Here is a 16682-nt window from a genome sequence, read left to right as displayed (position 1 = left end):
CATGGACTCTTTTTTTTTTTTAATTTTTTTTAAATTTTTTGTTCATTATTTATTTATTTATTTATTTGAGAGCGGCAGACAGAGAGAAAGACAGATAGAGGGAGAGAGAGAGAATGGGCGCGCCAGGGCTTCCAGCCTCTGCAAACGAACTCCAGACACGTGCGCCCCCTTGTGCATCTGGCTGACGTGGGACCTGGGGAACTGAGCCTCGAACCGGGGTCCTTAGGCTTCACAGGCAAGCGCTTAACCGCTAAGCCATCTCTCCAGCCCCCCTTTTTTTTTTTAAGGTAGGGTCTCAGTCTAGCTCAGGCTGACCTGGAATTCACTCTGTAGTCTCAGGGTGGCCTCAAACTCTCCATGATCCTCCTACCTCTGCCTCCCAAGTGTTCAGATTTAAAGGTGTGTGCCACCACGCCCGGCCCTAAACATGCACTTTTAACTGCTGAGCCATCTCCCAAATACAAAGCAATCAAATCTCAAGGATATATCTGCTGGGATGCCACCCATTTTCAACCCTGGCTGTAGACACTCAGACACTCACAGGGAGAGCTGGCTTAAAAACATATATGTGTGTGTGTGTGTGTGTGTGTATATATGTAAATGTAATTTCTTTAATCCCAGCACTCGGGAGGCAGAGGTAGGAGGATCACTGTGAGTTCGAGGCCACCCTGAGACTCCATAGGGAATTCCAGGTCAGCCTGGGCTAGAGTGAGACCTTACCTCGAAAACCAAAAAAAAAAAAAAAGTAAATGTAATTTATTATTGACTTACTTGAGAGGAAGAGAGAAAGGCAGATAGAGAATGACTGCACCAGGGCCTCCAGCCACTGCAAATGACTTCCACACACATGCACCACCTTGTGCATCTGGTTTTATGTGGGTACCAGAAAATCGAACCTGGGTCCTTAGGCTTCGCACGCAAGCACCTTAACTGCTAAGCCATCTCTCCAGCCCATACAGCTGGCTTTTTAAACCTACCTCATCTAACACCCAGGAGTTAGCTCTCAGAAGCCTCAGTTTTTGTTGGTTTTTGTTTTTTAATCTGTAAGGGGAGAGAGTTGGGTTGGCCGGCTCCCAGTGCCCCATCCAAGCTCTGGTTGCTTCTAGAGGGTTCATCTTCTGGGGTCATAGTTGGAGTTCCTCATCCAAGAGGAGCAGGACGGCAGGCAGCTTTACAGGTGTCACTTCTGGGGGTTCACTAGTTCCCCACACACATGCACGCATGCACGCATTCAATTAGGGCACGCACGTGTGCTCTGAGCCAGGCACCGTACTCAGTGCTGGGATATAGCAAGGAGCAAATGCATGTGGCCATATGCACCCTCTGGGAGTTCCAAGCTAGCTTGCTATAATGTCCCAGAGCACCACCCAGTTAAAGAGAATGCGATCCACCCAAGCCGCAGAACATCACGCAGCCACCGCCTCAACACCAACACAATGGCTTCAGTGAGTCCAAGACGGGGTGGGGGGAGGCGGGGAGACAAAGAGCAGCAGCTTTAAGTTAGAGGCTCAGAAAAGTCCCTGGAGCTCCTTCCCATTCCACAGACATGGTCCATCATGGGCTGAACTTAACCCCAAAGCAGAGAGCAACACACCTTCCAAACTGTTCGTCACCAAGACTCATACTGAAGGCGTGCCTCGTCCAGCACTGAGGAGACTTCAGCCCTCTTCCTCACTGCCCGTCAGCAATCAGTGACTTCAAGTGGAGGGCAGACAAGCTGACACCAGTCATCCTTTGCTTGATGGACTGGATCCTTCTTGGCACATGCCATCTTCGTTCCCATCTACAGAGGAGGAACCTGGGCTGGAGAGATGGCTCAGCAGTTAAGGAACTTGCCTGCCAAAGCCTAATAACCCAAGTTCTGTCCGCCAGTATCCATGTAAGCCAGATGCACAGAGTAGTGAGCACATCTGGAGTTTGTTTGCAGTGACTGGAGGCCCTGGTGTGCCTACGTTTTCTCTATCTCCCTCTTTTTCAAATCAATAAATAAAAATATGTTTATGGAGGAGGAACCAGGGGTCTGGAAGATAAAACGTGAAGCCACCAGGCTTCTCTGACAGGGCAAGTGTAGGGAATGTAAACTGTGTTTAGTGGCAAAACCAGAATCACTAAGAAGGCCCCATGACTTCCCAACAGGCTGCAGTTTACATCTGGCCTGACTTTGAAAATAGTGGCTCTTGGGCTGGAGAGATGGCTTACTGGTTAAGGTGACTGCCAAAGGACCCAGGCTCAGTTCCTCAGGACCCACACAAAACCAGATGCACACGATGGAGCATGTGCCTGGAGTTCATTTGCAGTGGCTAGAGGCCCTGGCATGTTCAGTTTCTCTCTGCCCCTCTTTTTCTGTCTGTCTGTCTGTTTCTCTCTCTCTCTCTCAAGTAAAATAAATTTAAAATATATACATTAAAAAAACAGAGGGCTGGAGAGATGGCTTAGTGGTGAAAGTGCTTGCCCATGAAGCCTAGGAACTCATGTTTGAATCTCCAGGTCCCACATAAGCCAGACGCACAGTGACACAAGTGTGCAATGTTGCACATGTGAACAAGAGGGCACAAGCATCTGGAGTTCATTCTCAGCCACTGAAGGCCCTGGTATGCCCAGTCTCTCTTTTTCTCTATTGCTCTAAAAAATAAGTAATAAAAAAAAAAAGAGAGTGGCTCTTGGGGGTTCCATCCCATTGGTCAGTCTTCACATGTCCCTCCTCCACCAAAAGCCATTTCACCGTGCTTATGTTGACATCCTTCAGGGTTTGTCAAGTACCAAGCATTAAGGTCCACAAATGTCCCACCAATATAATTCCTGTTCCTAGGCGTTAAGTAAGCTAGGATGTTCTTCAAGGCCTAGGGACAGTGCCTTGTACTGGGACAAGCGTGTTAGCAAGTCATCCTCATTCCCCAACTGACTGGAAGTGTAGGCCCTCATCAAAGGAAATGCCTGTCCAGCTAAGGGCAGGAATGGCCAGCTTAAAAGCCCAGCTGACAGGCACACCATATACACAGGCCAGTGAGAGGAACCAGACCTGAGTCAGAAGTGGGAGTGAATGGCCTTGTGACTACACTGTTCTTCTGAGTCTTGCCATGAGCTTTTGTTCCCTAGGTAACCTTTGCAATCCACAAACGCTAACATACACCTCAACACGGAAGCTCTACATGCAAGGAACTCACGGGAGATCTATGCAAAGAGGGATCCAGAGCGGGGTTGGGAATGTAAACAACAGGACAGTTAGATGTGTAAAACCAACCAACCATGAAGAAGTGTTGTCATGGAAAAATACCACAAGCATGAAGAAATATGCACACCACCTTCTGCCTGCCACCCCTGCAGCTTTTCTAGCCACAGACTCAACCACCTGTGGATTGAAAACACCCAGGAAAAGCTGGCTGTAGTGGTACAGTGGTGCACATCTTTAATCCAGCACTCGGGAGGCAGAGGTAGGAGGATCGCTGTGAGTTCGAGGCCACCCTGAGACTACAGAGTGAATTCCAGGTCAGCCTGGGCTAGAGTGAGACCCTACCTTGAAAAACCAAAATTCAAAAATAAAAGAAGGAAAGAAGAAAGAAAGAAAATACCCAGGAAAAAATATTACATCTGCCCTGAACACAGACTTTTCTTTTTTCCTCAAGGTAGGGTCTTGCTATATCCCAGGCTGACCTAGAATTCACTCTGTAGTCTCAGGCTGGCCTCCAATTCACAACAATCCTATCTCTCGACTGCTGGAATTAAAGGCGTGCACCACCATGCCCGGCTCCAAATGGACTGACCTTTTCTCACTATTCCCTAAGCAATATAGTCAACAACTGTTTACACAGCGTGTATATTACATGAGGTGCTTTAAGGAACCTTGTAAGGATTTCAAGTATACTGGGAGATTTTGTAGGCTGTGTGTAAAGACTACACTTTTGATGTAAGGGGTTTACACATCCTTGAATGTTGATATCCCAGGCGATCCTGGAAAAACCCTTGCAGATACTGAGGGACAATTTACAGATAATACAGTCAGTTGGTTTTAAGTACCTATCCATGCATTTTTTTTTACTTATTTGTTTGCTAGCAGAGAGGGGTGGAGAGAGAGAGAGAATGAGAATGTGAGGGGCATGGGTGTGCCACAAGGCACCTTGCCACTGCATACGAACTCCAAATCGATGCACCACTTTGTGCATCTGGCTTTATGTGGGTACTGGGGAATTGGAACCAGACTGTCAGGCTTTGTAGGGAAGCATCTTTAACCGCTGAGCCATCTCTCCAGCCCCATGCATTTTATACCAGAAACAAATAACCCAAGGACTGGGGAGATGGCTCAGTTAATGAAGTGCTTTCCTTGAAAGCACAAGAAGCTGAGTTTGATCCCCAGAACCCACATAAAAGAAGCTAGAGGTCGTGGCACACACACTTGTAGTCCCAGTGAGTGCTGGGGAAGCAGAGACAGGCAGATCTCTTGGATTCTCTGACCAGTCAGTTTAGCCTATACTTGGTGAGTTCTAGACCAGTGAGACAAAATGTGGATAGCATCTGAGGAATAAATACATGAGGTTGTCCTCTGACCTACACACACACACACACACATATTCACATGCACACATGTGTGCATGCTCATTCATGCACACTCACACAAAGGAAATATACCAAAGTGTTAACAGTGGGTAGTGAGATAAAACCAGTCAACCCTAATTTTCTTTTAAAACCTGAATACAGATCTTTATTTTAAAAGTTGGGCTAGAGAAATGGCTTAGCAGTTAAGGCATTTGCCTGAGAAGCCAAAGGACCCAGGCTCAACTCCCCAAGGACACACATAAGCCAGATGCACAAGGGGCACATGCATCTGGAGTTCATTTGCAATGGCTAGAGGACCTGGTATGCTCATTCTTCCTCCCTCCCTCCCTCCCCCCCTCCCTCCCTCCCTCCCTCCCTCCCTCTCCCTCTCTCTCTCTCTCTCTCTCTCTCTCTCTCTCTCTCCCCCTCTCTCTCCCTCTCTCTCTCTCTTTGCTTGCAAATAAATAAATAATTTTTGGACTGCAGAAATGGTGCAACAGTTAAAACCATTTGCTTGCAAAGTCTGATGGCCCAGGTTCAATTCCCCAGTTCCATGGAAAGCCAGATGCACAAAGTGCAGCATGCATCTGGAGTTGATCTGAAGGGGTAAGAGGCCCTCATATGCCCATTCTCTTTCTATCCCCCCTCCCTGCTTGAAGATAAATAAATTAAAATATTTTAAAGTCGTAAGTGGGCAGAGGACACAGATCAGAGGTAGAGGACTCTTCTAGCATATATGAAATCCTAAATTCAATCCCCAGCACCATATTTACTTTTAATATATTTTATTTATAAGAGGGAGGGAGGGAGACAGACAGAGAGAGAGAATGGGTGCACCAGGGTCTCCAGCCACTGCAAACGAACTCCAGATGCATGCGCCTCCTTGTGCATCTGGCTTACATGGGTCCTGGGGAATCAAACTGGAGTCCTTTGGCTTTGCAGGCAAACGCCTTAACCACTAAGCCATCTTCCTCAGCCCGCCAGCACCATGTTGAATAAAGAGGATTAAATGTGCATACATACTTTTTATTCATATGACTGCAAAGTAGAAATTGCTGTTGCTTAAAGGGTGGTTTTAAAAATTACTAGTGGCATTTTGTTGTTGTTGTTGTTGTTGTTGTTGTTCTGAAGATCCAACCCAGAGACTTGCACGTTAAGCACACTGAGTTATACCCCGAGCCCAAGGTGATAGTCAAGAAAAGAAAACTTAAAAAAAAAAAAAAAGACACACCGCGTGTGGGAAGCTGCTCCCTCATGGAACATTTCCACTGTCCAGAGACACCGTCTCCATAAGACAAAATACAGAGTTTCTCGCACTTCTCGCTAAACCCATCGCTGCTCAGAGGCAGAACGTGGCGGATCAACAGGCTCCTCAGTGGTTTTCTTCACCTGCCAACCTCTGCTTAAGGGGTCTGAGGGTTTCCAGGGGACCATGTCCCAGGAATGGGGCTCCCTCTGAATGGGTCCAAGAAGCCGTGTAGATGAGAGCCTGTCAATTCTCATCTGGCCAAAAATTTTTTAAAAAGTTACCCTGTGGGAAAGGAAATTGACTTCCAGTTAGGTTCCTGGTGATTTCACCAGGGTGGAATCAGATCCAGTGACAAGGCTCAGCAGCTCTCCGCCTTGGCACACAGGGCAGTTACGCCATCTTTTACTACTCAGGACCTCTGCTCAAAACGGGACCTGCAGCTGGGCGTGGTGGTGGCGCACACCTTTAATCCCAGCACTCGGGAGGCAGAGGTACGAGGACTGCTGTGAGTTCGAGGCCACCCTGAGACTCCATAGTGAATTCCAGCGCAGTCTGGGCTACCTACAGCAAGACCCTGCCTCGAGGAAAAAAATAAAAAAGCAAATAAGCAAAAAATAGGACCTCCTTCCTCAGAAGCAAGATTATAATTTTTTTCTATCCAGAATTTTCCAAATAGTTAATAGTAAACTTGTAATTTCAAATCCTCTTTTTTTTTTTTTTTTCCTTTTTGGTTTTTCCAGGTAGGGTCTCACTCTAGCCCAGGCTGACCTGGAATTCACTCTGTATTCTCAGGGTGGCCTTGAACTCATGGCAATCCTCCTGCCTCTGCCTCTGCCTCCTGAATGCTGGGATTAAAGATGTGTGCCACCATGCCCAGCTTGCATATAAATAAATGAAAAAAAAAGTATTTTTTAAAAACTGGGTGCAGTCATGCATGTCTGTAATGGCAACCATGGTGGGGAGAGGGGGAGATTGGCTGTAGAATCGGTGAGGCTTGCTGCCCAGAAGAAAAAAAAAAAAAAAAGGCAACTCCAGGTTGAAGAGGGAGCCTGTCTCAAGGAAGTACACAGATAAACAGCAGAGAAGAGCCCTGTGGTAGTCTGAATGTGTGTCCCCCATCGACCAAGGTGTTTTATTAAAGCTTGAAACTTGGATCTTCAGCCACCTGCCTGGAGATGTCACTGGGGTCCAGAGCTAAGGTATATTCGGGGGTGAATCTGATTTCCAGCCCAAAGAAATGCACAGCAGTCTGAGCTCTGGCCGGGTCCCTGCTGTTTGCTGACAGTTTTGTGCTTGCTGCTTTGGATGTTTGCTGGCTGCTGCTGGTTTCTCCCTGCTTGGGTGAAACTTCCCCTGGATCTGTAAGTCTGAAATAAATCCCTTCCTCCCATAAACTGTGCTTGGTTTAGATGTTCACCTCAGCAACGAGGAGCTGACTCCAACGGACACCCAAAGCCAGCCGCTGCATGACTTGCCACCGCATGCTCTGCCACCCCCATCACATTGGGGTTTAATACGTGTTCCCTACTCCACCCCCCCAAATCCGGGCTGGCTTGGAACTTGCTGCTAATTAAATTAACCTCCAGAGCTTAGCCAAAAACCAAAGCAAGGGCTACGGAGATAGCTCTGTCCAGAAAGTATGTGCCTCATTAGAATGAAGATCCCAGCTCAGTCCCCAGTACCGAGGTAAAATGCCACTTGGTGGCGCATGCCTATAATGCCAGCACCAGGGAGGCTGAGACAACAGGCTTGGGAGCCAGCCAATCCAGTCTAAGAGGTGAGCTCCGGGACAATATAAGACCCTCTCTCAAAAAACAAAAAAAAGAAAGAAAAGAGAAGAAAAAAAAAGAAATGGTGGCAGCCAGGGGTGATGGCACACGCCTTTACTCCCAGCACTCGGGAGGCAGAGGTAGGAGGACTGCCGTGAGTTCAAGGCCACCCAGAGACTACATAGTGAATTCCGGGTCAGTCTGAGCTAGAGTGAGACCCTACCTCAAAAAACAAAAACAAGGGCTGGAGAGATGGCTTAGCGGTTAAGCGCTTGCCTGTGAAGCCTAGGGACCCCGGTTCGAGGCTCAATTCCCCAGGACCCACGTTAGCCAGATGCACAAGGGGGCGCATGCGTCTGGAGCCTCTAGAGTTTATTCGCAGTGGCTGGAGGCCCTGACGCGCCCATTCTCTCTCTCTCTCTCTATCTGCCTTTCTCTCTGTGTCTGTCGCTCTCAAATAAATAAATAAATAACGAACAAAAAATTTTTAAAAACTACTAAAAAAATAAAGGTAGACAGCATAGTCGAGGACCACCACCAGACGCTGTTCTCTAGCACACCTGCACACAGACATGCATGTACACACACACGTGTACACCAGAAGAGAGGAGAAGACGCTGTTCTCTAGCACACCTGCACACAGACATGCATGTACACACACACGTGTACACCAGAAGAGAGGAGAAGACGGTTAACCTGGCTCCCAGGTCACTTCATCCAAGAGCTCTCTCCGAGGAGGGAAGCCCGGCCTACAGGAAGGGGCTCTAATGGACAGTCCCAGCTACCTCCCAGTATCAATAGCCAGGCATATTAACCAAGACTCCCCTTCCCCCCTCCCCAGCCACCCCAGGGCAGAAACCGCGTGTTTCTAATCATTCCTTGAAAAGATTCCCAACCCGCAGCATGCATGGCTATAATCAAATAGGTGTCAAAGCTACTAAGATTTGGAGTGATTTATTGCATAGCAATCATAACCAGACACACGCTATGTGCTCACTGCCGGTCTCTTCCTGCTAAAATACAGGTTCTATTGCAGCTGGGCTTTCTGCGCCTTGGCCCTTTGTGTCTTGCAATCAGTCAGCACGCACTAATTGTTAGTTTAAGGATGGAGTGTGGCTCAATGATAGAGTACTTGCCTAGCGGGCTTGAAACCCTAGGGCCATCCCTAGCACCACGAAATAATAATAATAGATGGATAGACTGATTGATAGATGGATAGGTAGGTAGGTAGATAGATAGATGATAGATAGATAGATAGATCTAAATAGTAATAGATGATTCCAAGAAAGAAGCTGAGTGGGAAATAAGCACTCTTGCCCAGGCGTGGTGGCGCACAGCTTTAGGCTTTAATCCCAACACTTGGGAGGCTGAGATAGGAGGATCGCTGAGAGTTCGAGGCCACCCTGAGACTACATAATGAATTCCAGGTCAGCCTGGACTAGAGTGAGACTTTACCTTAAAAAAACCAATCGCACACACCACCACCACCACCAGCAGCAACAACAAAACTCTTGCATAGCTTCTGACTGATTTCACATACCCAGAACACAGTTGTGCACCAAGGGTCCAGCAAGTCACCAGAGGCTAAGACAGCACAGGGTGGCTCAATGATCTTGTAAAGACCCTGTCATGGGAACCTGAGTGATGAGGAGGAGGGAGAAACAGAAGCCTGATCCCTTCTTGTCCACGAGGTGGAGGGAAGTTGACTTTTTAAAACCTAGAGGTGTGATGGCTGACATCTGGCATTTAATTGTCCCCCACGGGAGCTGTTTCTGCATCCAAGGCCCAGGCGCTTGCACGCGTGTGGCCTCTCACTAGGCAAATGTGTGACTGCGGACAGGGACCATGTGGCTGGAAGGCTACCGCAGTCCTTCACATCTGTCCTCTTCCCGGGATTCTTCCCCAGCAGCCGTCCGGTTCCGGCGGGCTCCCTCCCCTGCCAAGGAGGTGTCCCGGGCTCTGGAAAGCAAACCAGGCAGGACTCAGCTAGCTGGAAGGGCAGTCTAAGGGATGCGCCTCTAGGTTTAACCACTTAATCCCCAAAGTACCTGCCAAAGAACCAGTTAGCGAGTCAGGCTGGCGGGCCAGCTGGTCATTAGTTCATTAAAGCAGGCTTCTGCCGGCCCATTATCTTTCTTGCCGCTGACCACACTGCCTCTAGGGCCCCCCGCCCCCAGAGTCCCCCTTTCTCCCCTTCTTCTGGTCCCCAGGCAAGATTCTGTCCTCCCTTAGTCACCTCTCCCAGGCAGATTCCTGGGCTCCTCTTCTTCCTCTTCACGCCTCCCCTCACCCCTCCTTTGCCTGCCCGGCCCATCATAAGGTATCTTTTGTTTCTCTCCCAGTATCTCTGAGCAGTGGCTGCTTAAATCACTCCCATCCTCCTCCAGGCCTTCCCAGCCTCCTAGGAGCCCCCACTGCTTCGGTCTGAAAGGGAATCTCCCTACTGCAGGAATTTATTGCAACCCTCTCCCCCCACCACCCCCAACCCTGTTAGCTTACCCTACTGCCTCTCCTCCACTGCAGCGCCCAAGTCATAAGTGAGGGTGGTCATGGGGTGCTGGGTGTTCTCAGAGACAGAAACGCCACTTTCTTTTGGGAAGCGTCAGGTGGACACTCTGCCTCAATTTCCCATTTGAAATAGTAAGAACAACACTAAGTACTTTGAGTTGCATGAACTAAGAGCCGGGCCCCATACTGGACATTTGTGTGTGTGTGTGTGTGTGTGTGTGTGTGTGTGTGTGTGTGTGTGTGTGTCTGACTGTGTGTGGACACATATTGTGGGGGGGGGCATGTGAAGGCCAGATATCAACCTCAGGTGTCTTTCTCAGTTGTGTTTCCACCATATATATATATATATATATATATATATATATATATATATATATATATGTATATTTTTTTTTTGAAGCAGAGTCTCTCACTGAACCCAGGACTCCGACTCATCAATCTGGCTAGACGAGCTTGCCAGTAAGTCTTGGGGAGCTTCCTGTCTCCACCTCCCCAGTGGTGGGTTCACTTTATGTGGATGGTGGTCACAGCAACTATTTTACCCACTGAGCCTTATCCCCAGTCCACACTAGACACTTTTAAATGTATGCTCTCAACAGCCCTGATGTGTCCCAATAGAGGTGGGTTCAGTGAGGCAGTGGCTCTTACCCAACATGGCTCCTATCCAGCAAAGGCCACGCGAGAGGCATAACCCAAGGACCTTCTGCACGCCCTTGAGCTACACCCACATCCCGGCTGGGCACTTAAATCCAGGTGCTTCTGGTCCCTAACCCCATGCTCTTAACTAGCAGGACCATCCTAAGAGAGTAAGAAGGGCATGGGTTTGCCAGCAATGACCACAGTAAAATGTTGTCTACACTGGGAAAAAGATATGTTAATTGTAATTGTCATGACAGCTCACATTCATAACGTTTTTTCATTTTGTTTATCTGAGACAGAGAAAGAGAACATGGGTGCACCAGGGCCTCCAGTCACTGCAAATGAACTCCAGACACATGTGCCACCTTGTGCATCTGGACTTCATGGGTCCTGGGGAATTGAACCTGGGTCCTTTGGCTTTGCAGGCAAGCACCTTAAGTGCTAAGCCATCTCTCCAGCCATACTTCTTCCTTTTTTTTTTTCTTTTTTGGTGTTCAGAGTGGATCGTGGATCGAGGGACTTGGGTGTGTGTGAGAGGCACAAACTACAAGTGAGCCTGCTCCTTTAGCCCTCGTCTTTCCACCTCTGAAGCAGTAAGTACAGCTCATTTAACCCTCCTAGCAACACCAGGCCATTAAGACATTACTCTTCCTGTTTTCCATAAAGGAAAAACTGAGTGCCAGGGTTCTGTCTCTCTCTTTCTTTCCCTCTCTCTTTCTCTTTTTCTTTCCTTCTTTCTTTCTTAAGTAGGGTTTCACCCTAGCCCAGGCTGACCTGGAATTCACTATGAGGCTTCGAACTCATGGCGATCCTTCTACCTCTGGCCTCCCGAGTGCTGGGATTAAAGGCCGGCGCCACCACGGCCGGCTCTTTTTGTTTTTTTAAAATAACTCCAGAGTTAAATGTTGCTGGTTTAGAGTTGGCGCACAGGAAGTTTGATGCCCCCCCCCCCGAATCCTGCACATAGCTAAGTTTCTCCCCTCAACACGTAAAACTTGGCAGTGGCGCCCCGCCCCACCCCACCTCTAATTTGGCTGACCTAGCTTCCCAGAGGTACAATCACACTCCCCCAACCTATAAAAAGTGATAATGGCCCCGCGACCAACACAGAACTCAAAAGTGTTGCTCCAATTTCCTTTCACTTCGGACCAATTTATGGGAGCTGGGAAAAGACAGGCTCTCCAAATTGAGCCACAGGCTGCGGGTGCTCTGTGGTCAGGTCAAGGGGTTGGCGGGGAGGGGACTGGATCCAGGCTGGGGTGGGAAGCCCAAGCCAGGAGAACCCCGACGGGGGCGTGGGAAGGAGAAGGTGTCGCCGGTGTCCCCAGGGCACCAGCGTTGTCTCTAAGAAACCCAAGGAAAGCGCTTGGAGCATGCAGGGGTCAGGATGCTGGCGACCCGAGAATGCCGGAGGGTGTGGCCGCTAGGGACTCTACAGCCGGACTCAACAGGTGGGGGTGGGGGAGGAAGAGGAGTCCTCAACCAGGACTACTACTGGCCCGCAAGCAGAGGCAGGGAGGGAAGGAAGGGAATTAATTCTAAGGCGACAGTTACCTGCTCACAGTCCTCACCCGCACGGCTTCGCGACAAGAAAACCCTCTCCACTCCCTGCTCAGCCACCAACACCCCCAACTTCTGGCCAGCGCAGCGCGCGGACCCGCACCCCCAGGTCTTCCTAGCGCGCGCGCCGATCCCTTGAACCTCACGGGTACAGGCGCCTTGTCCCGCCCTGGGTCCCCAAAGAGTGTCCTGCCTCCCGCGAGGGGCGCCAGGGCACCCCACCCCTCCTGGTCCGCAAAGAGCACTCCTGCCATGCCACCCGAACCCCAAGACGCAAGAAAACCGCGTCCCAGCCCCTCCGGGTTTCGACTAAATCTCTCTCCCTTCCCTTTCTTCCGATTCACTTTCCGCACCTACAATCTGTTCTCCCACCCGAGTTCTGTCTCTCTTTAATTGCCCTTACCCCGCTTGTCCCACTCCCCTGGCTGGCTGCCTGTTTCTTTTCCTTCTCCCCCATCTCTGGTTCCCCTTTCGGTCTCTTCCCAAATTCCTTCACTTCGGGTTCCAAAGTCCGTCGTTCCACACCGCAAAGTCACTTCCAGCTCCCCAGGACTCGCTGCCTTACTTTAGCGCCCCTGGCCAGGATCGGGGGGGGGGGGGTGGCGGAGAGGAGTGGAGACGACCTCCAGCGCCCTGGAGTCAGGTACACTGTACCCCCCCCCCAAAGCGACACTGCTTTGCGCCAGCGCCCGGGCCCACGCGACATCTGTCGCCCGCGCTCCCGGCTCACACCCCGCTCACCCCCGCAGCTCCCGGGGCGCTGCCACCGCCGCCCCCCCCCCCACGCCCCACGCTCCGGCTGCCGCCTCGCCCGCGGGCGCCGCGCCAGCTTCCCGAGGTGTCTGCGCTCCGAGACTGGCTCGCCCCGGGGGATCCGAGCAGGCGCGCGGCCTCCGTGGGCCGCGGCGTCCCGGTGCTCCTGACCACCCCACTTTCGGCTGCACTCCGGTTTCTCTCCAGCACCCCCCCCACACACACACACACGCACACAGTCTGCAGAGCCTCTTTACCCCAGATCCTGGAAGGCTGTCCTTATTTACACTTCTGTTCCCCCGACTCGCCTACCATAGCGCCAGATCCACGGCTCACCAACACCCCGAAGACCTCTCTAGCACCTTTCTGTCACTGGTAACTAACACGACACTCAATACCCACTTCCCACCAGCAGCAGCGCCTTGCAAACAGGCAGGCGACACATCCCCACCCTAACCTGCGTGGCACCCACAAGGAGCTCAAGAATGCTTTCTCATTAAGGCTTCCCCTTGGAACGTCCCGGAGAGCTCCCCTAGCCCACCCTCCTTTCCAGGACAACTCCCCGCTGCAGCTGCCAGAGGTAACAGGAGGCCAAGCTCCCTCCGGACACATCTCCATAAGCGCTACAAAGTTGTCACTGCGGAGGAAAACTGCAGTGTATGGGCCGGACGGACAAACTCGTACATACACATACAGCCACAAACTTTCCAGTGAGAAGTTGGGAGGTGAGCTGGAGGGACAAAGAACGGGGAACCGCAGACTGGAAAAAGTGACACTTTGAGGGAAGGGAATTCGAGAGCTGAGGCGATGGAGACCTTGGTAAGTTGGGTATGGCAGGCTGTTTGGAAGGAAGGGACTTGGGGACGTGCGGAGACACCTCCCCCCCCCATGCATAGGATGTTTGTGTTGCGTATAGTCACATTCTCTTGGTACACGATTTTATTTGCACGGTGTATTTGCTTGTGGAACTGATGGTGATGGTGGAGGTTGAAGTCCGTCCAAAGCCAGTCTGCACTGGAGCGACAGAGAGAGGGAGAGACACTGAGGGGAAAAGAGGGAGGAAGAGAGCAAGAGAAGAAAAGGAGGGCAGAGAGAAGGGGAGGAGGAGGGAAAGGAGAGAAGAGAGAGAAGGGAAGGGGAAAATGAAGGACAAAGTAGAAGAGAAAGGAGAGAAGGGGAGGAGAAAGGACAGAAGGATGGAAAGAAGGAAGAAGAGAACAGAGAAGAGGCAAGAAGGAAGGAGTGGAAGGGAAAGAAGGAAGGAGGAGAAGGAGGGAGGAGGAAGGAAGGAAAGGACAGAAGGATGAGAAAAAGGAAGGAAACAAGGAAGGAGGGAAGGAAGGAAGGAAAGAACAGAGAGAAGGGGGAACGAGAAGGAAGGAAGGAAGGAGAAGGGGAGAAGGAAGGAAAGAAGGGGCGAAGGAAGAAGAGGAGAGGAGCTGACACCCAGAAGGAGGGATGGGGACTGGGTATAGGAAGGAGGCGGGACGCTCCTAGCAAGAGGAGGGAGCCGGAGGGACAGGAAGGGAAGCCAGCCTCGCCAGGGTCGCCGGCCAGCAGCGTCCCCAGTCGCCGCGCCCAGGCTCCCCGCCCCAACCACCCCACCCACCCCCAACCCCCACCTTTCGCCCGCCGCCGTTACCTGTTGCTCGATCCGGCTGGGTCTCGGCTCCGGGCCCCCCCCCACCGACCAAGAAGCCCTCCTCCCGCGTTCCTACAAGTTGCGCCTGCCGAGCAGCCAGGCCGCCAGCGCCGCCACCTGCGCGGCCGCGCACAGCCAGGGCCAGTAGGTGGAGAGCGCGCGGGGCGCCGGCGCAGGCGCAGGCGCAGGCGCCGTCCGGGTCCGGGTCCGGGTCCGCGCGCCGCGGCGCCTCCGCATGGTTCGCTGGTGCAGCTCGTCTCCCAGCGCCTTGAGCCGGGCGGCCGTGAGCTGAGCGGCCGACGAGCGCAGCCCCAGGCGGCCGGCGCTGCAGGCGCACACGGCCGGGGGCCCGCGGCCGCGGTGCAGGGGACACGGGCACATGCTGATGCCGATGCTGCGGGATGCGGCTGCTGCCGCCGGGGCGCGCGCGCGCGCGGGGGCTGCTTCCTCCGCTCCGCGGCGCTCGGCTCTGGCGCGCGCTCCGGCCTGAGCTCGCCTGGGCTCGCCTCGCCCCGCCTGGGGCCTCGGGGCGCTCGCTTCCCTGCGCTTTTCGCCCGCGCTCCAGCCGCCCCGGGGAGACCCTCCCCTGGACACCCAAGTTTCTCCTTGTGTTGTGCGTTTGTTGTGCTGACGGCGCTATTATTAATTAAAGTGTCACATGGTGGAGGGGGGCGGGGAGGGGGGTTACATCATCCGGCCCCCGGGGTGGGGGGGGGTTGGGGGGGTGGCGGCGGCTGCAGGCAGAAGAAACCGAGAGGTAACTTTTAACCCTAGCAGCTCCGGCTTGGAGACAGAGACAGAGAGGGAGGGAGGGAAGGATGCACCGCCGTGCGTGGAGAAGACCTGGGCTTTGGGGATGGGGAGGACGGTCGCTGGGAGGAGGATACCCCCCCCCCACACACACACACACCCAGCGGAGGCCCGGCGCACCAGCGAAGATCTTTTCACCCCGTCCAGAAGGCAGCTCCATCCAGTTCTGATTTGGCCAGGGGAGCAAGCTTCTGTGCCAGTTGGGGATGAACGGATGGAGAATTCGGTTTGCATTATTTAGGGAAAAAAAAAATATTACGAAGCTGTTGTTTTGTTGGGAAGGAAGGTGGAGGGGGTGCGGGTGTGCGTTCGAAACCTTTCCGAAGGGCCAGATTGAATCCGACTTTGCTTGGGGTGGGGGGGGTGCTGGAGCTCATTTGGCACCTGTCGGATTTCAGCTGGGAGCAGCAAGCACATCTGATTTAAGTCCCTACCGCACTTCTGGGCTTGGTGGCCGGCCGGACTGGCCCTTGGAAGTGAGGTCCAGCGCTGGAGGAATCGGACTTGAGATCTCGTGGGACAAGGACACGCTCGAAGACCCTCACAAGGGCCTACCTAGAAAAGGGCTTCCTTTTGCCCATTTTCTGTGTGAATATTATTTTCCTCGCAGGGTTGTAATTTATAGTGGCCATCCTAATTCAATGCACAATGAAGGTCTATAAAACGGCTGAAGGTGGTTAGGGAGGTGGCAGCCCTGTTCCTCCGCAGACTAGAGCGCTACAGTTGTCACTGTCAGGAAGACGGCAGTTGTGTAAGGTGGCTCTCGAGATTCTTGGAGCGTGGGAGAGACTAAGACCTCTAATGTTAAGCCCGCTTGGGTTTGGATAGCTTTGGGATTCAGATCGGGAGTTGCTAGGAGGTGGCCCCAAGCCATGATCTGGGAACTAATGGGAAAGTTTCTATTCTCTCCTTCCCACCTGCAGGATATCCTTAAGCCTGGTGAATCCTTGGGTCCCTTGGAACAGATTATTCACGGCCAAGAACTGCCAAGAACGTAATGCTGATGGTGGTGGTACAGCAAGCCCCATTGTGGAGGTGGAGGCAACAGGATGGCCTCACGTCCAGCCAGCCTGGTTTACAAAGCCAGTTCCAGGCCAGCCACGGATTGGTAGGGACAACCCCACATTTAGAACAAAACAACAAAAGGATCATGAACTTAGGTTTTTTTCCCTTTTACACATGGTCTCCATATGTAGCCCATACTGGCCTCAAACTCAAGACC

The 16682-nt window shown here is 51.9% G+C and overlaps 1 protein-coding gene across 1 annotated transcript in view; it reads right to left on the bottom strand.

Moving 5' to 3' along the window:
• Hrk (harakiri, BCL2 interacting protein) overlaps positions 1-15031 on the bottom strand; it is a 31851-nt gene extending 16820 nt beyond the window's left edge. The window contains exon 1 of the mRNA XM_045133013.1: positions 14651-15031. Coding sequence (XP_044988948.1) covers positions 14723-15031 — 309 coding nt within the window. The 3' untranslated portion in view covers positions 14651-14722. The remainder of the gene's footprint in view (positions 1-14650) is intronic.
• Positions 15032-16682: the final 1651 nt, after the last annotated feature.

This window comes from Jaculus jaculus, chromosome 13, assembly GCF_020740685.1.
Source record: "Jaculus jaculus isolate mJacJac1 chromosome 13, mJacJac1.mat.Y.cur, whole genome shotgun sequence".
Taxonomy (NCBI): domain Eukaryota; kingdom Metazoa; phylum Chordata; class Mammalia; order Rodentia; family Dipodidae; genus Jaculus; species Jaculus jaculus.
Note: the sequence above shows the minus strand (reverse complement) of the source record. Positions and strands in the feature narration are given on the sequence as shown.